General features: G+C 36.3%; 1 protein-coding gene across 1 annotated transcript in view; it reads left to right on the forward strand.

The window, feature by feature from the left end:
* LOC150105722 (ATPase family gene 2 protein homolog A-like) overlaps positions 1–26324 on the forward strand; it is a 161985-nt gene that overhangs the window by 23759 nt on the left and 111902 nt on the right. The window contains exons 3-4 of the mRNA XM_090395041.1: positions 11854–12393; positions 24495–24624. Coding sequence (XP_090251167.1) covers positions 11854–12393; positions 24495–24624 — 670 coding nt within the window. The remainder of the gene's footprint in view (positions 1–11853; positions 12394–24494; positions 24625–26324) is intronic.

Below are 26324 nucleotides of genomic sequence, written 5' to 3' on the forward strand. Positions count from 1 at the left end.
CAACTTATCCAAAAACGAATATACAGCCCTACAAGAATTGAAAACAACAAAAAAATAGTAATCACCAAAGCTGATAAGGGAAGTGCCACTGTGGTACTCAATCAAAAAGACTACAAAGGTAAGCTAAATTCTTTAGTACTAGACCGTACTACTTACCTCCCCATTGAATATAATCCGATCAGCTCTCAGATTAGAACTATCCACAGGCTCCTTAAGAAAGTCACTTCTTGGCCTGTGGAAGTCACCAACAAACTTAAATCTTATAACTCTAGACCCCCCCGATTATATGGACTCCAAAAAATACATAAACAAAATGTGCCATTGCGTCCCATAGTGGATGGCATTGATTCCCCCACATATAAATTAGCCAAACATTTAGCCAAAACGCTCACATACTACACTGGCAACACACCATCACACATAAAAAACTCAGCCCACTTCAAAGCCAGCATAGAAAACCTTACACTCAAACACACTGATGTAATGGTCAGTTTTGATGTCTTCTCCCTATTCATAAATGTCTCACTCAAAGAATCCTTAGAGCTGATCCAAGCTAAATTTCCACCCGATATCACGGCCCTATTTCAGTTCACAATGAACTCAGGCTATTTCGTTTGGCAAGGAAAGTTCTACAAACAGATAGAGGGGACAGCCATGGGTTCACCACTTTCCCCACCCTTGGCCAATTTCTTTATGGAGACATTTGAAGAGAAAGCCTTAAACTCCGCCCCACAAAAACCCACTATTTGGCTTCGTTATGTGGATGATGTGTTTGCTATTTGGCCACATGGCTCAGACACACTCCACTCCTTCCTAGCACACTTAAACAACCAACACCCCAGAGTCCAGTTCACCTTAGAAAAAGAGGAAAACAACACCTCCCCTTCCTAGACACTTTAATCACCCGCCAGCTTGATGGATCTTTGGTTTTCTCTGTTTACAGAAAACCCACCCACACTGGCAGATACATTCACCAGCAACCCCCCCCCCCCTCACAACAATATGGGGTGATAAAAACACTATATAACAGGGCAAAATTAATCTGCTCAGATGACAAGGCCCTGACTATTGAACTAAACCACATCCTCAACACTTTCTTAGCCAATGGCTATAACCCCAAAAAAATCCAAAAAATACTAAAACCTGTAAACCACAACCCCCCTCCACCCCCCTCCACAATAAAGATTACACCAAGTCTATCACCATCCCCTACATCCAGGGCACCTCTGAGAAAATAACCAATATCCTCAAAAAATATGACCTTACTTCCTGTTACAGACCATATAAAAAGTTGGCATCCCTTATCCGCTCTACCAAAGACCAACCACTTCCCCTAGACCTACCTGGTGTATACCAGGTCCCTTGCAGCTGCAAATTGTCCTACTTTGGCCAAACAGGCAGAACAACAAATATCAGGATTTCAGAACACCAAGACTACATCCGGTTTCACCAGTACAGCCGCTCTGGGCTGGCAGACCATGCCTTAGATACCCACCATAAAATTCGTTGGAAGAAAACAAAAATAATTCATCGCAGCAAGTTTAAATACGAAAGATTATTCAAAGAATCTTCAGCAGCTCTAAAAAACGTTCCTAACTTCAACAAATTTGGGTGCATGAAACTGCCCCAAATTTGGGAGACTTTCATTATGAGAACTTCAGCCCAACTGCCAAGACTACCAAATTAGCCCGCAATAGGGCACCATTAGGACTTTAGGAACAATATTAGTTTCTTGCTTTCTTCCTCATTTGCTTTGTGTTAGTTCCTGAGTGCACATACCATATCTTTATGTTCCTGAAGATGGCAATGTGACATTGCCGAAATATAGAAGTTATTCATTAAAGTTACCTTTAATTAATATACTTTATATGCGTTGTTAATTCCGTAAACTAATTACCAGTTATGTCTAACCAACGTATAAGTCTTGCTACTAGAATTACTTCTTTTAGGTACAGGTTGAATAAATATAGTGACAATGGACAGCCTTGCATAACTCCTTTTTTAATTGCTATTTGATCTGTTTCTAATAATTCACTATTGCTTGTGTGTTTCTGAATAGTAATTCTTGATACAATTTAATAGTATTTGTCGAGCCCTCTGTTTTTCTAGAATTTTAATGAGTTTGCTTCTGTTTATTGATTCAAAAGCTTGCTTGAAGTCGATAACAGAGCAGTAGAGTTTTTTTATTTTTCTCTCTCATAAGATCTGCTAATCTGTTTAGTGTGAAAATAGCATCTGTTGTGCTTCTGCTATTTCTAAATCCCATTTGCTCTTCTTCCATCTGTTCTTCATAGGAATGTTTAACTCTGTTTTGAAGAATCCTGATGAATATTTTATAGCAATGGCTTAGAAGGGTGATAGGTCTATAGTTAGTGCAGGATCTGACATCTCCTTTTTTGTGGATAGGTATGATCTGGCCTGTTCTGCATTCTGCTGGTAAATTTCCTTTCTTTAGTATTTTGTTGAACAGTTATCTTCCCCTTTTTCTGGTAATTCTTTTTGAATGTTGTCTATGCCTTGTGCTTTATTATTTTTCATTTGTTTGATTGCTCTATATATTTCTTCATTTAGTATGTGTTTTGTGTTAGAAGTTTCTTTTGGGTTGAAGGCGACTTGATCTATGTTTTCTTCAGCTGCAAATGTTTCTTTAAAATGATTAGTCCATATTTCTTTTATCGGCTACTTGTTGTGGTTCCATCTTTTTGCAATATTGAAACTGGGTTGGGTGAGTATGTTCAAGTTATCTCTTTAACTATTTCATAAATGGCCTTGGAGTCATGTTTTTTGTATGCTTCTTCACATATTCCTGCTTTTTCTTCTAAATATGTTATTTTTGGTAATCTTCATTTTTTGCCTATTTCTTTTTTCAAATTTTTGTATAATATTCTATTTTCTTCATTATCTTCTTTTGAGAGGTAAGTTTTGGATATTCTTTTTTTTCTCCCATAAGTCCAAAATCTCTGGTGTAAGCCAATCTTTATTTATTCTTGTCTGGTAGCCGAGGTGTTCTGTTGCTGTTTCTTTAATAATTTCTTTACCTTTTTTCCAAAATCTGAGACTGTATCTAAAGCAAGATTATTTAATTTTTCTTTTAATGTTCTCTGATAGTTAGATCTTGTCAAGCTATCATTGAGTTTTGAGATGTCTATCTTCTTTTGTTTTTGGTGGTTTATTTTCTTTATTTTGAAACTGAGTTTTAGTTTGGCTGATAGTTGTTCATTGCCTGTATCCATGTCAATCTTTTTTTTTAATGTTTTGACATTTTGGAAGGAATGTTTCCATTTCTTATTAACGATTATTCCATATAGTCCATATTTGTGATTAATGGTTGATTTATTTTACAAAAATTAATCAAGTCCTCTCTTCTCATTCATGACCAAATTTTCCCATTACTTCTGCTTTATCTTCAGAGTACTGACCTATCTTTGCATTAAAATCTGTCATAATAATCAGGATATCTCTTGTACTTGTTCACCTGATTTCTTCTTGCAGTTGTTCAAGAAATTGGCTATATTCCTTCTCTTTGTGTGATTGGTCTGGGACATAAACTTCTACTATTTATATACATATATATTCCTTTTTTTGAGCTTCTGTGTATGGACGAAGCTCTTTGGTCAGAAAGACCGGGGTTTTATTCCCGTCACGTGAGGAAACTTTATCTGGCGACTAAAGGTGAATTAGCCGGTCTCATACGAAGGCAAGGTTTTTTTTAACCCGGAAATTCGAGTTTTTCGTCTCCCAGAACAGGCAAATCGGCCCTGTGAGCACACATGGATTACAGTCATGAATACGTTCCAGCCATGTGCTGGTCCTGAGCCTGGATAAAATTGGGGGGTTGGGGAAAGCAATGGTGAACTATCCTCTAAAAATCTCACCAGGAATACTTTGTGGCAATGTGTAAAATCTTACTTATTCTTCTTCTTTGTTCTCTAAAATTTTCGTCTAGATATGCTTGTGCTTATTGAACTTATTTCTGTCTCTTTAATTACCCTTTTAATTTAAATATTCTCTCTGGGCCATTATTCAATCTTAAGAACGATGCTAGTGGATATAAGACAAAGGAATTGCTAATGGTCAACACCAATTCCTTTGTTTCAATACTGGATCTGATTCCTTTTTCGGATTCAGGGAAAATTTCTGTTATCCTGCACCATCCTGAATCCTAGATTAACAAAGAGTGCAGAACCAAGGAACCAGAACACAGTTTAGCATACTATCTTATTTCACTATAACTTATTTATGCAGTCGTAGCCTCCCTATTTAACTTATCTCCCGCTGTGGTCTGAATTTAATGAGAAAGTGCAATAGAGAAAAAAAAAATCAGGCAAGTCATCAGTTAAACTTAAAGAAGAAAACATTTAATTTCAATGGAGACATTTTACACTTTATGAACATACACTGATATATTAATCCACTAATTCTAAAGGATGAGCATAGTTATTCAAATTCTCTACTTTTATCATAGCATACAAGACAAGGGAAATTCAATTCTAATAGCCACATTCTATTTTTAAGATCAATCATGCTCTTCTCTACACTTCAATACTAAAGGATTTTTACTTATTGAATCACTAAGTTAGCTCCATGTGCTTCCGCACTAATTCCTTCACTAAAATCTCATAATTACTCTAGTTTAAAAGAAAACAATCTCTAAAGTCCTTCCTATAGTTACAGAATTTCTTCTTTAAACACAGTTACTTATTAATACATAAACTGTACATTACCAACTGCTGGGGAACAATTAGGCCATCACACACATCACGACGGGACATTCGTTCTCGACTCCTGGTTCATTCTACCTTATCTAATATTCTTCAGAGGATCCAGGCAGGACATCTCCGCTGCCGAAAGTAAGTGCTTGTCGTTCTCTGGTCAATTGGCTCAACATGGTTTGGTTATCTCTGGGGGGAAATTGGAGGCTTCCTTCCGCTGGGCTGATTTCTGACCGGTAACTTTTATGGATATCATGGCATGTTCCCTCAGTCTTTGTCTCGACGGCCACATCAAAAACAGAGGACGAGAAGGTGCCACTAGGAGGTTCCAAAACACGAGCAAGAGCAAGAGAGTTGGCTAGGCGCTGCTACGCTTTTTAAATAGCGTGCCGTCGTTCCTTTTTATGTCATTGCTTTTCTCCTCCCCTTTTTCCATGTCACCCCATTTCTCCCAGTACATAGTGCCACACACGGAATTCTTAGCGTGCTCTTCGGTGTGTGTGTGTGTGGGGAGAACTTTGTGCTTATCTAAAAGGATGCACGCGTACTTGTAGCACGTGTTTAGATTCTGGCCATTTTCACTTAATCGGATTATCGTTTCTCCCAGCAATTCATAAGTATTTACACAAAAGTAGCAAAGTTTAAACATTAAACAATTTACAACATTTACATCATAACATGAAGTAATGAAATATCCTCTATATAGTAATTTTTTTGGTAAGTTACAAGAAATTAGTACATCCAATATATCAATATATGTTTCAAAATGCAAACCCATGTTAAGTCTGTAGGAAACGTTAATTAATTTACAAAGATGATAAGCCGAAAGGCTATTTTACCGACGAATTTGTGAATTAAGAGGGAGTAAATGATCACTGTAAATGATCAGTGTAAATGATCACTTGGATAGTACAACACCAGGGCAACTCCATGCAAAGGTGGAGCAAGCTCCCTCACTAACTTTAATATTCTTTCATAATGTAAAACCGAGCTCCTAAGAGATGTATATATATTGTTTTACATTATGAGAAGAGGTCACTACCCAGACCACTTTCAACCTTTTTTGAGGTCTCATCAGTGAGTAGGTAGACCTGGAATATCAAGGTTTTAAGTGAACAGAAACTTACATACCTCTACTATATTTTTTACCGGCAAACAAATTCGCTGGTAAAAAAGCCTTTCGGCTTATTATCTTTGTAGTTAACAATATTTAACAATATATAGTACACCACTTCGGCAATTCGATAGTAGAGGTATGTAAGTTTCTGTTCACTTAAAACCTTGATATTCTAGGTCTACCTATTCACTGATGAGACCTCAAAAAAGGTTGAAATCGGTCTTCGTAGTGACCTCTTCTCATAATGTAAAACAATATATATACATCTCTTAGGAGCTGGGTTTTACATTATGAAAGAATATTAAAGTTAGTGAGGGAGCTTGCTCCACCTTTGCATGGAGTTGCCTTGGTGTTGTACTATCCAAGTGATCATTTACGCTTGTTTCTGCTGATGGTTTTTTCAGCATTGAAACTCTATGGATGTCGATGGATTTCGACCCTAGTTTCGTACCCGGCTATAAAATAAAACGGGATTTAACATCTCCCTCTTAAAGTTAATTAATTTAATTTCATTCAGAACTTAATAAATGCCTACAAAGTCACCTATGGTCGGAAATGACTGAAAGGGAAAATCAGATCAGCCATTTTTTAATTATTAGTGCTACACCTTCTCTGTGATGGTTATCTTTCCTTCCTGAGTAAAATATGCTGCCGTTTTTTATGTCAATTTTTCCCTCGCCTGTCCTGTGGGTCTCTGCAACTCCCACTATTTCTCATTTGAACAGTTCAAGTTCTCTCTCTCTCTATCAGTTTTAATTTGCCAGGTCTGTACAACATTCTGATGTAGATGGTTGAAATATTATATATGCAGTTTGTATTCCACATTTCTGCTGTCTTCTCGTCTACTCTATGCGGACTTGAGCTAGGTTCGTCGGCTCTCCCGTATATGGTAGCATTATTTCTGCTTCTTTTTGCTGGCCAATTCATCTTTAAAAGATTTTAGGCAATTAATGCAGCCGGCTTGCCATTCTATACTTATTATTTAGTAAGGTCTCACCTTTGTTTGTCTTCTTTGTCTCAGTAATGCCAATTATGTCCATGTGGTACTTTTCTATTTCTTCTGCCAGTGTGATTTCTTTTCCATTAATACTTCTTATATTGATAGTTCTTTACTTCTTCTGATGATGATGATGGGTTTATTCATTTTCTTCTTCTAGATGTTGAGTTGGAACTTGTTCCAGTAGTTGGCTTTTCACTGTTCATCTTCGTTCCTGAATGAAAACAAAAACAGTCAGAGCCTTGTTCAACTGGGCGATGACCCAGCTAGGCATGAAATTTCATGTGTTGTGCCATCATCTGCGTTTGTGACCAAATGCATATTATGGTACAACAGCCAACCATTGTGTATGTGCATCATATACACTTTGGTGGTCAAATAAATTCTAAACACCATTCCATCCTCATTTGTTCATTATCCAGTAAATATCTATAATGGTGTGTACCATGTGTAGGTGAGAATTAGATGTTAGTTCAGAATCCCCAGTCAGTTCTCTGCATTCCTGAAAGACAATATGGAGGTCTTCTCCTGGTTTTGATCCTTAAGCAATCCCAATTAAATAATCAGAACCTTTTGAGGTGCCTATTTACAAAAATCTTTGGGGGAGAGAGGGAGGAAGACACTAGTTATCTAAAACAGTGTTTCTCAACCTGTGATCCGCGACGAACAGGTGGTCCGCAGGCAGACTTAAATTAATTAAATAAATATGTATTTTTTAGTTATCCAAACAAATTAAAATTGAATAAGTAAGTAAAAATTATTGAAATCAAATGGAGACTTTTTTAAAAAAAACAACAAATAGCTTCAGAATGTTCAAAGGCAGAATCAATAAAACTATATTGTTGTTCACTTCACCCCTCTTTTACTACTCGTCATTCTGGCACTACAATAATTTGTAGCAGCAGAATGACGAATAATAAGAGGGGTGAAGTGAACAACATTGTAGTTTTATTGCTTTCGCTTTCCCTTGCTGTTTTGTCAGATTTGAAGTGAACATGTGTTATCCACATTTCAACCAGTTTCTTGTTGTTTATTGACTTTTATTACTGAAGGTTTTCCTCCTTCAATCAAGGCTCAGTATACTTTCAGAAGTGCTAAATGATACTTGGACAAAGTGTGTCATGAGTTAATCCCAGTATTTATATATTTTTGGGAACCTTTTTTTAAAAATGGAAAAGTGGCTTAGAACTAGGACTTTGAAAAGAAGAGCAAATGAAACAGGTGATGCTAACCCTAATTGTGATACACGTGTTGTAACGATGAGTAAATCTGATGCTATTAAAGTAGAAGAAACAAGCAATTCAAAGAAAAAATACAGTAGGAAATATAACAGTCATATTTGGAATTCGGGTTTACTTGGTGTCGAGATGAAAGTGAACAGAAACCTCAATGTGTTTTGTGTTATGAAGTGTTGTCGAATGAGTGCATGAAACCTGTAAGACTCCGAACATTAAGAAACTAAACATCGTGGTGTGAAAAATAAGCAAATTGAAAAGAAAAAAAAAAGCTAATTTCAGTGACACTTAGCGACATTAAATCATGGAAAAGATGTAGTTTTGGCCATGGGTTCGATCACTAGCAAGGCATTGGAAGCATCTATCTCTTAAGTTTGTGCATAGCGAAAACAGGGAAACCTCATTCTATTGGGGAAAATTTACTACTTCCAGCTATAAAAGATGTGGTAAAAAAGCTATGTTTGGTAACAAGTTACTAAAAGATGTTGATTTGACTCCTCTTTCAATGACACTGTAGGTCACAGAATTAATGATATGGCAGGTGATGTAGAATCCCAGTTAATCGAAAGAGTTAAGAAGAGCCCTTGTTATGCGTTACAAATAGACAAGACTAATGATGTTACAGATGATGCGCAGTTAATATATGATATGCACATGATAGTTAATACTTAAGATATGCGCATGATGACAACATTCATAATGATATTCTGTTTTGTAGAACTCTGTTATCCCGAACAACTGGAGATGAAATATTTCACACTCTCAATAATTACATAATACACAAACGGATCCAGTGGGAAAAATGCATGGACTTCTGTTCAGATGGAGCTCGTGCCCTTATAGGCAGGCAAAGTTGGGATTATTTCTGTGGTCAAGGAAGTGGCTCCGGATATGAATTGGGTATATTGTTTCATACATAGGGAAAGGTTGGCATCCAAAGGAATGCTACCAGAATTTAAAACTGTGCTATACAATGCTGTAAAGCCAGTTAATTTTATTAAGGCTCGACCATTAAATAACAGGTTATTTTCAATACTCTGCAGTGAAATGAACAGTGAATACATACAACAATTTTTGCTTCATTCTGAAATTCGCTGGCTTTCCAGGGGCAAAGTACTTACAAAATTATTTCAATTAAGGCACAAAGTTTTATTGTTTGTAAATGAATGTAATTCTAATTTTGCATCACTCCTTGTTCACGAAGCATGGTTATTAACACTATCCTATCCTATCTTTCAGACATTTTTTTTTAAAATTAAATGAACTAAATCTCTCCCTTCACGGAAATTCTTTAACTGTTCTTGATGCCTATGACAAAATAAAGGCATTCGAGAAAAAAAAAATGGCGTTGTGCATTAGTTATGTAAAAGACAGATAATTTGCACCTTTTCCAACATTGGAATCCTTTTTAGTGGAAGATGATCTTTTTGTTGATTCTGAGTTTCTGGAAAGGGTTTGTGACCACCTCAAAACACTGAACAGAATTTTGAAACATATTTTCTGAATAACTTTTATAAAAAATTTCTGTGGGTTCGAAATCTATTTCATACTTATAGTCACGTGAACGACCTTTTGTTATCGAAAAAAAACCCCAGTTAATTGAGCTTTTAAGTGACAATGCGCTTAAAATGCAATTCCGTGTTCTTGGTTTGGCCCGATTCTGGATTTTGCCTTCAGTGAGAAGTGAATTTCCCAAATTATCTGAAGGAGCATTGAAAATTGTCATGCAGTTTTCTACAACCTATCTTTGTGAGAAAGGATTTTCATCGCTCCTTCAAATAAAAACAAAATACAGAAATCATCTTAGTGTGTATGCCGATCTTCACCTGAAGTTGACCAATATTGAGCCAGATATCCAGCAACTCTGCAAAGGCTGAGAAGCTGAACCATCTCATTAAAAGTAAGTAGTAATGTAATTATATCATATTATTATTTATTTGGACTAGAGTTTCCGATTATTCTCGTTACTGGTTTTGGAATTAATCCATTTCCAAAATTGAACAAAATCGGGGATGAAACAAAAGTTACGCAAAGTGACGGTGAAGCTCAGTTCTGCTGGTGAGAGGAGGATAGCTTCCTGGTCCTGTTTAGCGAAGTTCCATATCTCGTACGGTCGCTTGCGGGAATATGAGAGAGAGCACACCGAATCCATTGCATGCAGGCAACAACATCAGTACTGTCATGGATTGTACAGAAACACACATCACAACGTAAAAAATACAAGCAGCACACAGGACGGATATAAATAAAACCACCACATGATTAATGAATCGGCCAGATTTATGATGACTACTGTTGTGCCTCTTGATAAAACAGTACGGATATAATTAAAACCACCATCATAACACAATTAGTACAAATTACATGTGTACGGTATATACAGCATATGGTCGCTGGAGAGAAAATGTGCCCGACCACGTGGAGGGCACTTTGCAACTGACATCGTGGGTTGGACTGTTCATAGATATCGGGAATGAGCTCACATAACAGGATGTCTTAAATTTTTTTGCTGGTCATGTAAAACTCCTCAGGGATGTAAGGTGATTTGTATCTGCCAGAAGGGTGTGTGTGTGTGTGTGTGGATGGGGGTGGGGCATTAATGGCTTTGGGATGTTCTGAGTGAAATTTTTGGGTATATGCAGGGGATGGTTGGACAGGATAAGGGATGTCATCCATGATGGCATCCCTTGTCCTGTCAAGTTCGTATTCAGTATTATGATGAATGGAGTAAGATAAGAACAAAATTTTTCCCTCGTCTCACAACGCACTTAGCAAATGGAACAGTTTACATGTCGAATCAGAGAGTGTGTGAAGATAAATGTTGTTGTTGTTGTGGTGGTGGGGCTAGCTTCATGAGTATCGGCAGATGAATGGGGATCACATATAAAATATAAAAGTTGCTGTGGATAGATGAATGGGGGATTAAAGATAAATGTCGTTGTGGGCCAATGAATCAATGTTTCAGCGGGACGGCGCTGATACCTTCATTCATTTTCCCATGGCACCACCAGCGCTAAAAATGTTGTTGTGGGGTGAGCTTAATGAGTGTGGGCAGATGAATGGGAATAACATAAAATTATTATTCATGATACCTCCAAGGAGTCTGAAGACTCATCGCTTAAAATATAAAAGCTGCTTTGGGTAGATGAATGGGGGGTATCAGCGGGACGATGCTGGCATATCCATTAATTTGCCCATAGCAAATCAGAAACTGATACCTTTACTTGTTTAATAAAAATTAAAACTTTATTCAATGATGATACACTTTTAATCGTTTACTTCCAACTTAATTATGTTTCTATATGTGTTTAAAACATGCTTTTAGATTTATTATGTTATAAAAGGCACAGTTTTTCCAAAATGTTGGTAATCCCCACATACATTTAAAAAAAATACTTAGTGAACCACTTAGTAGTCCTTAGAATTGTTTTAGGCATTTTACTGGTCCTTGGGCTTGGAAAAGTTGAGAAACGCTGATCTAAAACATTCAATGCTTGAAACTAATTGACTACAATTAACAGGAGAAAAAATTCACATTAAGAAAAAGTGGAAAATCAATCTGTTAAGGAGAATTACTATCTGAATAATTAATTAACTAATGAATTTTCAGTGAAGATTCATAATTTATTTTTTTTTAAAAAAAACTCATGTGAATAGTATATTCTTACAGTTGGATTTTGAATGCTTAGATTTTTGTCTAAAAGAGTTTCAAAATTAATTTAGCAATCATTTTTACATCATATCTTTGTCATTTAGTGCATAATTTTATTATTTTTATTTTATTTTATTTAGGTAACAGCCATGTTACAGTTGGCAAAAAATTCAAAGTTAATTATCTTGGACAGTCTGGTGAATTCATTATAAAGGCAATTGTTAGTGAAGACGGATGCCAATTCAGTCTTGATGAAAATGAACTCTTTAGTATTTTAGCCTGCAGAAATGACTGTTCATTAGATGGTATAAACAATATTACTTCTGATGTTGCATCTCTTCATTTGGAAAATTCATATAAGAATACAGAAATTTTTGAAATTCCGTTTTCTAAAAGTAAAGATGAACTAAAACCAGATTATCCTCTTTTAAATTCAACTCCTGGAAATAAGGGAGTTAGTGATATTTCTGACATATCTAGATCAATTTCTCCCATAATATGTAAGCATCAGTTTGATGAAGAACAATGGAAGATATTTTTCCATGTAACAGAAAAAACAGTTTTCATGGATCAAAGAGAAAAACAGTTCCCTAGGAAGGTGTTTTATAGTGACATTGGAGGACTTTGTGATCAGTTAAAGCATCTTACGGATGTTGTTGACTTCCTTAAAAACAAATCAGGTACCATTTCATGAATTTAATATGAATCTTTCAAACATAATTTTTAAAATCATGATTTTATATTCACTTTTCTTTGATTTTTAATTTTGCTGTTAAGTAAAAATTTCACTTTCATTTAAAAAAACATTAAGAAAGTTACCTAATAGAAAAACAAAGAGTTTGATTTTCCAGCTGAAGCATATGCAAAATAGAAGATGAGAATTTATTTCAAGTGTAATAATGTAAACTATATAGATGACCAGATGGTAATGGAAAAGATAGTTATATGGAGTTCTCCACAGAACAAAACATGAAGTGGAGTATTTAGAAAAATGCCTGGTGGATGGAATGACACAGAGGGAAAGAAAGCAGAGTATGAAAGAGCGAAAGTATGAGAATAAGGATTGGATTTTATATGGTGATTCATTGATAAGAGGAATACTTGGGGAAAGTGGGATGAAGTCATGCTTTCCTGGTGCTGAGATTTAGGATGTTGGTGATGGTGTAAGGTTGCAGAGAGTGAAGGTTAAAGAGATGTTTATTTTGGCTGGCACAAATGATTTAGCAAGTGATGAGTGTGGTATTCAAGAAAGAGTTGCTAGTGCATGCAAGAAAGAAGAGTGAGAAAGTAAAAGTTGAGTCTCTTGCCACAGTATGATAGAGGTGAGCTGCGATGAAGAGCTATGATTGTGAATGAGTCAATGCACAGGAGGAATGGTGTGGAGTGAGTTTGATGGAAGGAAGGATTTATATGAGGATGGCTTGTATTTGAATGAATTTGGTGTCAGGAGTCTTGAGAAAATGTTGTTCAGTGAGAGTTCAGACGTGCAGAGTCAGTGAAACTAGGATTTTTTTTTTGGATGCGGGAATGCACGTGAGCACAGGTCCAGACAACCTAGAGATTAGTAAGTGAGAGAGAGAGAGAGAGTGATCCCATGATGCTAAATGTAGCACCCCAGTTTCTTTACTTTAGTGGGCCAAGCAACAAAAGTTGTAAGGAAGGTTGGGGTGAAGAAGGTATACACTTTATATATACTAATACCAATAAGGATGAGGAGTTTTTTTTTTTTGTATTGGTTAGCTGAACTTGGTCAAAAGTTATAGGCATTAGTGAGACTTCATTGACAGAGGATGATAATAGTTGTAGAAATAGAATACAAAGGATATACAGTAAAACCCCTTTTTTACACTTTTCAGGGGACTGATGGAAAAAAAGTGTAAATAGTAGAAAATGTAAAAAAACATTAAAAAAAAGGCTAAAAGATGTAAGTATGTAAGTCTGCATACTAGATTACAAAATTTAATAACTGAAAATAAATTAATTTACAATTACAGTACTTACATTTATCTATTTAAAAAAATCTTTAATTGTTGATTGTTTTTGCTTTTTATTTTTTTTTTGACATAGATCCAGATTGCTTTGCATTGAGTTCAATGCTTGACCTGTTTTTTACTATCGTGTTCAAAGTGGACACGGAGAGTCCAAGATCTTTTGCTAAATGCACACGTGTTTCGGCATGCCAATCTACACGTCGCAGAAGTGCCATCTTTTCTTCTACCGAATACATTTTCTGTCTTTTTTCTCCATGTAACTAACATGGATAATCCACCACCGCAACTTGAAAGCAACTTTCACACGCTAAATTACGTAGCAGAAATAATGTCAGTTTTCAATCACAGTACAATATCAATTTGTACTGTGATTGAAAAATCACGGTATCGCTCATCACTACACTACTGCTGCAAGTGCGCAAGTCACCGTGATGGCGGAAACGAAACTACAGCTGAAAGCAATGCCATCTGGGAACAGAAATGCACAGATCTCCGCAGAAATCGATTCGGAAATCATTATTGCCACCCAAGAAAAAAAAACGCAAATCACGGAAAATAACGTCCACATCAAGTTGCTAATGGCAGGAAAACAATATATCGTAAGAATAGGCCTTAAGACGAGATCAACGGAAAATGACATAAATGGCAGGAAAACGTAAATTGCGGGAATGTAAAAACGGGGTTTTACTGTAGTTTCTTCAGAGAGGACAGAAGGAACAGGATAAGAGAGGAGTTTTGCTAATGATAGCAGAAGAATTGAATCCAAAAATACATCACCAGGATGCAGATGCCTGTTCATTTGAGCCCAACAGGATGAAATATGTAATTGGTTGCCACTGCGCGAGGGGGGGGGCTGAAAAGTTCTGATAAAAACCTAGAACAAAAATGATATTAAAGCAGTTGATATAACCGCAAGAAAAGAACATATCTTAAAACCCTTTAACCTGCCTGTTTCATCAAATTGTAATAATTTGTTCTTTTTCTTTTTCTTTTAGGATATATATAAGAAGACATGTCAGAGGCTTTGAAGAAATTTGAAGACCCAGGTGCGGGCTGTCATCGATTTTTTTCATGTTGCAAGAAAAGTCCGCAACTGAGATTCATCAAACTTTGTTTAGGCTGACTGTGTCCCAGCATATCCAACAGTGCAAATGGGTGGCCAAGTTAAAAATTGGGCATCCTGAGACAACAGATGACCCAGGCCAGGAAGACCTTCCACAGTGATCACACCTGAAAACATCAATGCAATGTATGCCATGATCCTTGATGATAGACGAATACCAGCCAAAAACATTGCAAACACTCTGGATATATCCAGGGAACGAGTTGGAGTAATTATTCCCCAACATCTGGGCATGCAGAAGCTCTCAGCGAAGTTGGTCCCCAAATGTTTGATTGCTGAATGTTCAATGGAATTTTGGGTCATTTTGAGAAAACAGGTGCAAATTTTTTTCACTCATATTGTGAATGTTGATGAAACATGGCTTCATCACTATGATCCAGAGACCATACAAACAGTCGGTGGAGTGGAGACACAAAGTTTCTCCATGGCCAAAGAAGTTCTGAATCCAAAAGTCAGCAGGGAAGGTTCTTTCCATTGTTTTTTGGGAAATAAAATGATGTAATCCTTACCAAGTACCTCAACAGTGTTGAAACTGTAACAGCAGCAGTTTATTCAACAAGTCTGAAAGAACTGAAGGAGGTACTGAAGGAAAAAGCTGTGGGAAATTGAGCAGAGGCATGTTGCTTTTGCAGGACAATGCACCTGCTCGCACTGCTCATGAAACCCAATGGGCTTTCACTGTCTGCTTTACCCATCTTATTCGCCAGACCTGGCCCCAACTGACTAATTCTTATTTCTGAATTTAAAGAAATACTTGAAAGGAACAAAATTTACCACAGTTGATGAAGTTGTATCTGCAGTTGAGGACTGGTTTGTGCAACAATGGAAAGACTTTTTTCCTCGGAGAATTGCAACTGATGCAGCATCATTTTAACATGTGTATAACACTTAGTGAGGAATATGTAGAATATTGTGTAAGTTTCATGATTCTACCTCAATTCCTTCATGGTGATTATCACAACTTTTCAGCATACCGTCATATAATCTAGAGGGTATAAGGGGGAATGTAGATGACAAGCATTAGCAGATTAGCCTGATGAGTACAAGTGAAGTAATTATTATAGGGGATTTCAATTATAAGAACATAGATTAGGAGAAGGAATGGTCACAGGCAGGGAAGGAAATGGAATGTATATAGCTGCCAAAAATAATTACCTGAGGCAGCAAGTAATGGAGAGGACACGAGATTTGAGAGTTCTGAATCTGAGCATGGTATCAGAGAAGTTAACAATAAAAATCCAGTTATGCTGCCTCTTCTTGAAGAAAATGAACATGTAGATCTTCTTGACCTGGAAGACTGCCAGCCATGCAGAATTTTCTGTTAAGAAGGGATATATGTAGAATTACAAACAACCTAATTATGACTAGCTGAGGAGTCAACTTTCAGCAGTGCCATGGCATAATTTGGAGAGTTGAGATATTTGTGGTGCATGGAAGGTAGTCAATGGGTGTTTAAAGAAAGCATTACCATAATGTATATCCAGAAACAAAAGGATAAATCAGATAAGAATTAGATGGATGAATGAATAGCATCATTTAAGCAAGAGTTTCAGAAAAGAAAAAAGTGATCAGCATGTCCATGAGCACTACAAGGCACAGGCAAGAAGTATGACCTATATGATAAGGAAGGCCAAAACTAATTTTGAGAGAAAGCTAGCTGCTGAGGCCAAAAAAAATCCTAATGAGTTTGTTTGCTATGTGGCAAGTAAGAGGTGGGATGACTCTGGAAGCACGAATTTAAAAAATGCTGATATCAGGGAGGTAACAGAACCAAACCACATAGTTGAATTTTTAAGTGAACATTTTGTAGGGATGTACCATCTAGGTCAGAGATTCTCAATCTGGCTGTGATTGTGGGCGCATTCAAGATTGGGACTAGAGTGGTGGACACCAACCTGGTTGTGGTTGCGGGCGCATTTGAGATTGGGAAGAGAGTGGTGGGCACCAATATTTTTTTTTCTATGAAAATTTATACTTGCTTATCATATCAAATGATAACAATTAATAGTCAATTAATTGTTATCATTGACTATTAATTCAATGTTAATTTGAAATTAACTAACGATGAAAGTAGGATAAATACACATGTAACGTTTATTATACAACTACCTTAAACCATCGTACAATAAACAAAAACATTTTCTTTACCACTTTCCTTCATAATGTGATCCACATAGATAATGAATAACAGAGAGGATAATGTACATCCTTGTCTCACACCAGATTTAACATTAAACCATCTTCCTGTATTTATTTGAATTCTAACTGCTGACTTACAACTTAAGTAAAGACTAAGTATTGCTTGATATAATGCCCCATTGACACCATATAACTACAACGTATTGAATAGCTTCTCTCTTGGCACCTTGTCATATGCCTTTTCCAGATCTACAAAACTTAAATACAGATCTTTGTTATATTCCCATGCTTTCTCGACTATTTGTCGTAAAGTGAAGATCTGATCCTGACAGCCTCTATTTGGCCTGAATCCAGCTTGTTCTTCACCAAGCTTTTCTTCCACAATTCTTCTCAACCGTTTCTCAAATATACTTGTATAGATCTTGCCAGGAACACTCAGTAGGGAAATGCCTCTGTAATTCTCACATTCAATTTTATTTCCCTTTTTATATATGGGTACTATTAGAACTCTACTCCAATCATCGGGAATTCATGCCTCTGTCTAGGCTTTCTGAACTATGCAGTGCAGCCACTGTAAGACTTTTATACCACCATACTTCAGCATTTTTGGTCGAATATCATCTACTCCTGCTGCCTTTCCACATTTCAAGCCTTGAATGGCTTTTTCTACTTCAAGTATTGATATGTATTCCTGACTGTCTGCCTGTTGAGTGTTTTTTACCACTGTGCTATCACTGCTTGTTTCATTTAACAATTCTTCGAAGTTATTACTCCATACTTCAAGGATATCTTTTTCTCCCGTTTTCATGTCACCTTTATCATCTCTAACTGCTTTTACAGCACTCTTTCCTTCATTCCTAAGCTTCTTCAACAACCTCCAGAATATTTTGCCACCTTCTTGATATTTATTTTCTATGTTCTTGCCAAAGTCTTCCCATGACTTTTGTTTAGCTAGTTTTAAACAGTGTTTCGCTTTCTTACATTTGTCTCTGTATTCTCTAAGAGCAAAAGTTGACTTATTTGCCAGGAACATTTGATATGCTTTCTTCTTTTCCTTCACTACCTTTTTAGCTTCCTATGTCCACCATGGAGTTCTGATTTTTCTATCCTTGCAGACAACCTCACCACATGCCTCTCTGGCTGAATCAATCAAGGTTTACTTCAAGGCTTGATACTGAATTTCCAAGGTTTGGTTCTTGTTCTCAAACTCTTTCATTTTTTCTTCAATAATCTTTGTGTATTTTAGTCTACAGTTCACATCTGAGAGCTGCTCAACTTTTATTCGCTTTAAAACTTTCTTACATGTTATTCTTTTCAATATGAAATTCAATTTTATCCTGCTCAAGACTAAATAGTGATCACTTCCAATTTCAAATCCTCTGTACACTCTGGTGTCCTGTACCAGGGAGAAAACATCACTATCAACAATAATATAGTCAATGAGACTTTCTTATTCCTTGCCTCTTCTCTCCATGTGAATTTGTGCACATTTTTATGGTGGAACATGGTGTTAGTAATAACCAGTCCATGTCCTGAGCAGAAATCTAACAGGTATTTGCCATTATTATTAGCTTTGCTCATTTCTCCAAATTTCCCCAAAATATTTTTGTATGTCTGACAGTCATTTCCTACTCTGCTATTTAGATCCCCAACAAGTACCAACTTTTCCTTTTTCATTGTGTCAGTTGCTTTTTTCTAAAGCATCAAAAAATTCCTCCACTTCTAACTTAGGAGAACCTTCTGTGAGACCATAGGCACAAATAAGTCTCATTGTCCAGTTCCCCATTCTGATATTTGCCCACATCACTCTACTTAAAATTACCCACCATTCGAGAAGATTAGCCTCATATTTAGTGTTGAATACAATGGCTACCCCTTCTTTTCATTGATTGTCATTGCCTGAATATAACATTTTGTATTTATTGCTCAGAAAGAGCTGACCAGTTTTTGTCTTTTTTGTTTCAGTCATCCCTGTTGTGTCGATCTGGTACTTATCTAATTCTTCAGCTAGCTCCATTTCTTTGCCATCGAGGCTTCTTATGATGATAGTACCGATCTTTAACTCTGGCGATGTTGAGTTTGGGTTTGTTTTCAGATTTGTTCCAGTAGCTGACTTTTCGCTGTTTGCCCTAGTTCCCTGGCAAAATCAACGGGGGCCTTGTTTAACTGGGCAACGCCCCAGCCTTCATGAAATTTTGCCATGTTGTACAATCATTTTCTATGTTGGTTTAAGCCAATAAGAATACAATTTGGTCAGCTAAATCCCAAATTGCCAGCCCATCCTCGTTCATTCAGTATCCAGGTAGATACCCAACAGGGTGCACCACGAGAAGGTGAGGATTGGACTTTAGGTCAGAAGCCCTGATCGGTTCTCTACATTCCTTTAAAGGCTATGTGGAGGTCTCCTCTCAGTTATACAGCTTTGACCCTTAAGCACCATCTAGGAATTGTTATTAGCAGTGATGGAAGATGTAAAAGTGACATAAAAGCAAGAATGGCAATGGGAAGAGATGCCTTTAATAGAAAATGGAATTTATTTAGAAGTAAAATGGATGGAAACCTAAAGAAAAAAACTAATAAAATTTTATGTGTGGAGTGTTGCCCTCTATGCAGCTGAAACTTGGACATTGAAGAAAGCAGAAATTAAGATTTTGGAAAGCTTTGATATGTGGATTTGGAGAAGGATGGAAAATAAGCAAATGGACAGATAAAATAACTAATGAAGAGGTCTTATAAAGAGTAGAAGAAGAATGAAGTCTGTTAAGGAGGATAAAAAGAAGCAAGGGAATCTGGATCAGACATATTCTGAGAGGGAATGAAATCATCAGAGATGCCATCAAAGAAAAAATAGATGGAAAAAGACCCAGAAGAAGAGTAAGGAAAACAATACTAGATGACATGCTGAATGGAGACAGGTACACAACCTTGAAAGAGAAGGCTCAGAACAGAAGAGAGTCAAAGGAAAGTTTCTGCTACTCAAAGAAGAACCTGTTCAATTACAGAATACTCAAGAAGATTCCTTCCTTGAATCTGAAGATTGAGTTTATTCAGCTGCTCAAAAATATCAACCAAATATGCAAGGTGCATGATCCATTCCTCATCACCCAACAAGGCAAAAAATTTTGTTTTACCCTGAACTTCAAAAAATAATTTGAGTTCATCTCTGAGCTCAAATACTCATTGAATTAGATTTCCTCTTGAAAGCCATCGAACATTTGTGTGGAAAGAAGGAAATGATGACAATCATCCATGTCAATACATAACTGCTTGAAAAGTCATGAGTTAAGAGCTCTTTTGATAAAATTCACAATTTGAATTGTTTGATTCAAAAACTTTTTAATGGAGTTTGAAGTGTTTTTGAGGCCTGTGCCTGGCAATGGACATATAATGAATACCTTTTACTTTTGGAGCTCGCTTTTTCACATAAGCTTGAAATCCAGAGTTTGTCCCCAACATAGCTGGTGCTCCATCTGTACAGCACCCTTGGACATTATCCCACGTAAGGTTTTCTGATTCAAAGAAAGATGAAACTTTTTCCAATAAACTGAGGCCTTGGTTGTTGTTTCAAGAGGAAAACAAAAGAGAAACTCCTCTTTAAATAAACATATCTTGATATGTTTATTTAAAGAGGAGTTTTGCCCATTTGCAAGAATAAGTGAACATATCTTGTGAATGACAGCAACTGGGAACATGATGCACATCAGTCAATTCATCAAGTTGAATTGCAAATAAACCAAATGCTGCAGACTTGATCTCCTGCACAACTTGATGTCATTGGCCATCTGGCTAATCCTCTTTTGAACAGTATTGTTTGACAGTGAAATAATTTTTTTCTCTAATCCTTTTCCCAACATAATTTCCACCATTTTTATTGCAAGGTTTGATCAAAGTTTCTCCAATTTTATGTGGTTTTTTCTGCTTTGCTCTCCAGTGCTATGACATAAGAAGCTTCAGTAACCTTGTGTTTCATTTCTTGGAATACCCCTGTTGAATCTAGCTTCATCTCTTTGAGAGCATTACTGTGACATTCAAAAAGCTTTTGTCGTTGTCTTTAGGATGAACATTTTGTAAATGTTGCGTCAACGTTGTTAGTTTCATAGAATCATTTGACAAAGCTTTACTACAAATAACACATTGAGGCCTTTCTTCTCCATTCATGATGATAGATGTGAATCCATATTGAGTATATGAATCCATCATATCTTTTTTTAACACTCATGATGGTAAAAAAAAATGTACAAGTAAAAAAATGTGCATGTGATACTACTATATGCATCTCAGAATACTGCAAGAGAAAGCACAGCGATTATTATCTTAATGTTACCTTTACCACTTCAGAATCTCACCATTTTTATTTTCATTACAAATTATCTGTTTGTTTTTAATAAATTATTTGTGTTTAGTGTATTTACATGTTCTAATCTTCTGTCTTTATGTAATGTAGTGGCAAGTATTTGGTTGTCTATACAGGAGTCCAAGGAGGAGAGTGATCTTAAGTGATTAACTTTGCCTTTAGATTGTGTTGTAGTACCATCAATCTGTGTGTGTGAGTGAGTTCCTTGAGTGAGTGAGTGAGGGGGGGGAGAGAGTGAGAGAGAAACATTGATAAGTAGAAATTTCATCCATTAGCCTTTTCAAGGAACAAGAAGGTCACAGCCATTTTTTACAAGTGACTCTGCATTTGGTCCTTTCAAAGTCAGATTTGAATTTTTTGATGGTTGGTGTGCATATATTGTTCTTCAGCATCAGCTAAGAAGGAATCTTTAGTTTTTGTCTTAAACCACTTGAGATATGTTAATTTTTTTTTCTTTTTTTTCTTGAAACGCTTGTTGTCAGAGCCAGAACTTGAATAATGGGTGGGAATTTTGAAGGAAGTAGGAAATGAAGACTTTTATTCCGGCAAGGATAATTCGGTCACTCAGTCTGAATAACATCCAAAGTCATCAACAGTGCTAATATAAAACTTCTCAATGGTGTAAGTTTCACTGCTTTAAGTTTGAAGGTTTTTTAAATTTGTAATTATGATGAAACAATTATAAATTAATTTAAATTATAATTTATTACAAAAATACACATATTTTTGTATTTAGATAAGGGATATTCAATCACGAGAAAATATAATATTGTCCTTACCAAATCAGTTTACTCAGAATATATTAATCTTAATAACTTTGAATTATGGAAAAACACTTTAGTGTTGTTGAAAAGGATAGAGGAGAGAGGTAGAATATTTTGATTGAGAAGAAGAAGATTGGAGCTATTAAGAATGAAGAAAGGGCAAAGATCGAAGAAGAAGAAGCAAGGCTAGAATGGGCATCAGTAAAGCAGACAATTAACTGATTTTTACAAATTTGTTTCTCTGGATTATTAGGCATAGTGGTTAATGTGTGGGTCATGTATACCCTGCCATCAGGAATAGAGATGTTCTCCAATTCAAATGCTTCCTTTCAGGATCCATAACAACCAAAGCTAATGTAGGCTGAACTTTCTAATGTGCACAGTCCCAAATCTGGAAGTTCATATGTGGGTGCAGGTGAAGATTGAGAAAGAAGTTTATTGATATCTTTCTTGAAGATCTACAGGTTGTAGTTATTTGGGAATACTTCATGAGGAAGGCTGTTCTAGAGGACAGAGGTATATGGGATAAAAGATGAAGAGGACAAGCAGGTTTGGTGCATTTCCAGTTGCACTGAAAAGCTGGACAACTGATGCTCTTGTTTTAAATGGATCAGAAAGTGGAGGAATTGAAGGTTGCCAGATCAGTGGAGCAGTGACCATGGAAGTAACTGAAACATTGCATCTGTGAGATAGAGATTGAAATTAGTCTGTAAAGGAAGAATCATCTAAGCCAAATTGCTCTCCTCTGGACAGTATTGAGAATGTTAATGGAGATTTTAGGTACACCCAAGCATGTGAGCAGTATTCTAAGGATGGACAGATTTGGGATTTATGTATAGTTAATAGCTGGGTGGGTGAAAAATAGCATCTTGAGCAGAGAATGCTTAGGTAGTTTATTTAGATGTTGTGGAAGTGATTAATGTGTTTGCCAGGAAAAGATGGCAAATGTTAGGCAAAGAACAGAAATCTGATCCTGTCTTGATTTGTGTATTACTTGAGGTAAGGGTAAGTGACCCGAGATCCCATTTTGCAAGAGAAAAGGTAAGACTGTGTTTTGGTGGCATTGAAGGTGATCTGATTTTCCTCTCTCTCTCTCTCTCTCTCTCCCCCCCCCCCCATTGAAAGATGGTATAGAGAGATTAATGTTTAAGGCACTTGTTGAAGATGATCTTGAAGCTTACAGTGTCTGAGATTTATGTCTAAGAGAAAGAGGATAGGAGATAGAACAGAGCCCTGAGTTTCTTCCCATGTTTCTCCTAACCTTTCCATATCATTTCCAGTGGTGGGCAATATAATCAGTAACTGAACGTTGCTAATTAATCGGAAGGTCTCTAGTAGTGGAAAAGTTGACTGTTGATGACTTTCTTCATATCTTTTGGATAGAATTAAAGTGACAGTGATTGGCTGGTAGTGTGACAGTAGACTTTCTCTTTTTTGGAATAGGTTGGTTATATGATTCCTTCCACACTTTGGGATAAGTACAAGGTAAGTAAAGAAGATTGTAGAGATGATACAGGACTTGTAGAGATGATACAGGACAGGTGTTAGCTTTGGGGAACATTGTTTGAATACAGTTGGAGAGATGCCATCAAGAACAGAAGACTTTAGTATCCAAATTGTTTTTAGCATGTCTCTGATGTATTTTTACCAAAAAATCTCAGAAGGCAATCAATTTGCCTTGGTCATCTGTGCAGGGGTTGAAGGAAAATAGCAATATTAAGAGGACAGCTTTATCTTTGGGTGCTGTAACATTGGCACCATCTGGATGAGAGAGACAGAGAGGTGAAAGCACAGATGAGCAGAAGTTGCGTTCAGAGCCTTAGCAAGTGACCAGATGACATAGCTTCCATTTGGACAAAAGGCAAATTTTCTGTTGTTGGCCTGTGTGAAGTTAGATTTACTGGTGACTGTTTTGCATTCATTGCTTGCTTCAGCATAAGCTGAATGTGAGGCTGAGGTTCTTGATGCAAGAGCCACTTTTCTCTGCTTAGAAAGCAGAAGAAATTTTTGAGTAGAATTAGGAATGGAGGCCAGTAAAGATGATTTCTATGACAAGGTTCACCATAGCCTCATTTGTGGAAGCAGGTCACACCATGGGAAGGCAGGATTGACTTGACAGGGAGAAGCCATGTATTACATATTGCCTGTCCAGGTTTGCTAGACAACTCATGGATTCAGTTACATGGTATTCATAGGGTTTTGTGTATGTTCTTTAACCATCACTTCCTACTACATCCTCTCCAGGAATATATCATTGTAGTCCACCACAGTTAAACTTTCATTATTAGTTACCTCTCAACAATTTAACTCTTGTAATTGTTCACTTTTTAGCATTTTGGAATGAAACATTTCATGGTTAGAATTTTTTTTATATGTATATTTATATATGTGTTATTTTTTTCTATTGCAGCAATTAAAATACCAAAGGGAATTCTTTTATATGGACTTACTGGAACCGGAAAAACACTAATAGTTAATGCTGTATCTTATGAGTCCGGGCTGCCATTCTTCACTACTACTGGAGCTGAAGTTTATAGCATGTAAGAATATCGTAATTTAAAATTCATTGTCTTAAAAAGAGTGATAAATCTTGAAGTCAAATCAAATTCAACTCCCCATCCCCCCAAAAAGTTTACATTATAACTATCATTGTTGTGGTTATCTGACAATTTAAATATTAATACCACTAGTGATATGAACATAACTTCAAAAAAATAAAATAAATAATAAAATAAAAAAATTATTGCCTCTGTCAGTTAACTCCACATCACAAATCTCTTTTAAATAAACTTTTTGCTTCACAGTACTCTAGGTATTTTCTCCCAATAGCAGTATGCTGCTCATACTTCACAATCTTTCAATCATTATAAAAAAGTAAAATAAAAATAAATCAACTAATGCCTTTTGTTTCCTTATAGGGAGTAGGCGAGGTCTTTATACCCTATCTAGCTTTTGGAGACTGAGTGGGCAGTTCAATCTCCACCAGTAGCCAATCAGAAATAGCTGGCCCATGTCAATCACTAATTATAGCAGCCACCGATGAAGAGGCTGATAAACAAGTGCTGCCATCTCTTGGTACCTAACCCTAACAAGATATGTTACTGTCTGAAATAATGTGGGTACTATGGTTGATTTTTCTTGAGTTCACGGGATAAAAAAACCTGAGTTTCCGTGAGGGAAAACCCGCTTGTCCATGCCAGAGATCGCCTAACTCGGGAATCGGTCGAAGAAAGGCTTAGAAAAACCTCCTCCAGTCGGTGACTATACTCGAACTTAAGTCTAACTTCGAGTGACCAAGCGCAGAGGATGTAAACGCCACTTCCACTGAGCTACACAGGCCCTTTCAATCATTAAAATGCAGTAATTAATTTCTAAAATAATTTAATATGTATCTGCTCCATTTACCAATGTATACATTTTTATTGTAATGAAATTATGATTATCAGTGGTACAAATTTGTTCATAACCATAGTAGAATGAAATTGTTTTTTCTGAGAGAGAGAGAGAGAGATGTAACCGAAACTAAATAAAATTATAAAGTATGAGACTTAAAACACTACTTTTGGAAAAGTTTGGCAACACTCCTCAAAGCAATATGAGACACCCATAAAGCTCTGTCCTGTTTTACAGAAAATAAATACAATTATTTCTGCCTTTATTATAATAAAATTACCAGTAGCTTTTTCTTTCATTTTTTTTTATACAATCCCATTTAATGAAAGGTTGGAAATCTGTACACATTTGTACAACCTTATCCAAGTAGCATTGATAAACTTCAGGTTAGATAATCTGGGAATCCAGATTATCTAATTGGAAGTACCATGCTTGATTTCTCTGAGATCAAACTGGTTAATATCAGTTCAGACCTCCAGTGTGTGCCGTGCAGAGTGCTTCTTAAATAGCAAATTTTAAATGTAAAAAGTTTTTTTTACTTGGTTATAAATTAAATTGAACTTGCCAAGAAATTCTTGTTTACTCCTTTACAAGTGTAAGCAAACAAATTTTGCACATGAAGTTATCTTCACAACTAAGCTACTTGTATAGAGGCTAATGACTTCACATTATTTTACTAGTAGAGAAATCTGATCTCTAACTGACAACATATTTATCATACTGAATCTTAAAATCCTTAACACTTCTTGCATTAACAACATTTTGGTAACATGTTCCATTCACTCACAGTTCTCCATGCAATATGAGACATATTACATGTAACTTCCAGGTTCTGGTTCTTCCTCCT

Source organism: Typopeltis vanoorti, chromosome 6 (assembly GCF_054136105.1).
Source record: "Typopeltis vanoorti isolate ZY-2024b chromosome 6, IOZ_Tvanoo_1.0, whole genome shotgun sequence".
NCBI lineage: Eukaryota > Metazoa > Arthropoda > Arachnida > Uropygi > Thelyphonidae > Typopeltis > Typopeltis vanoorti.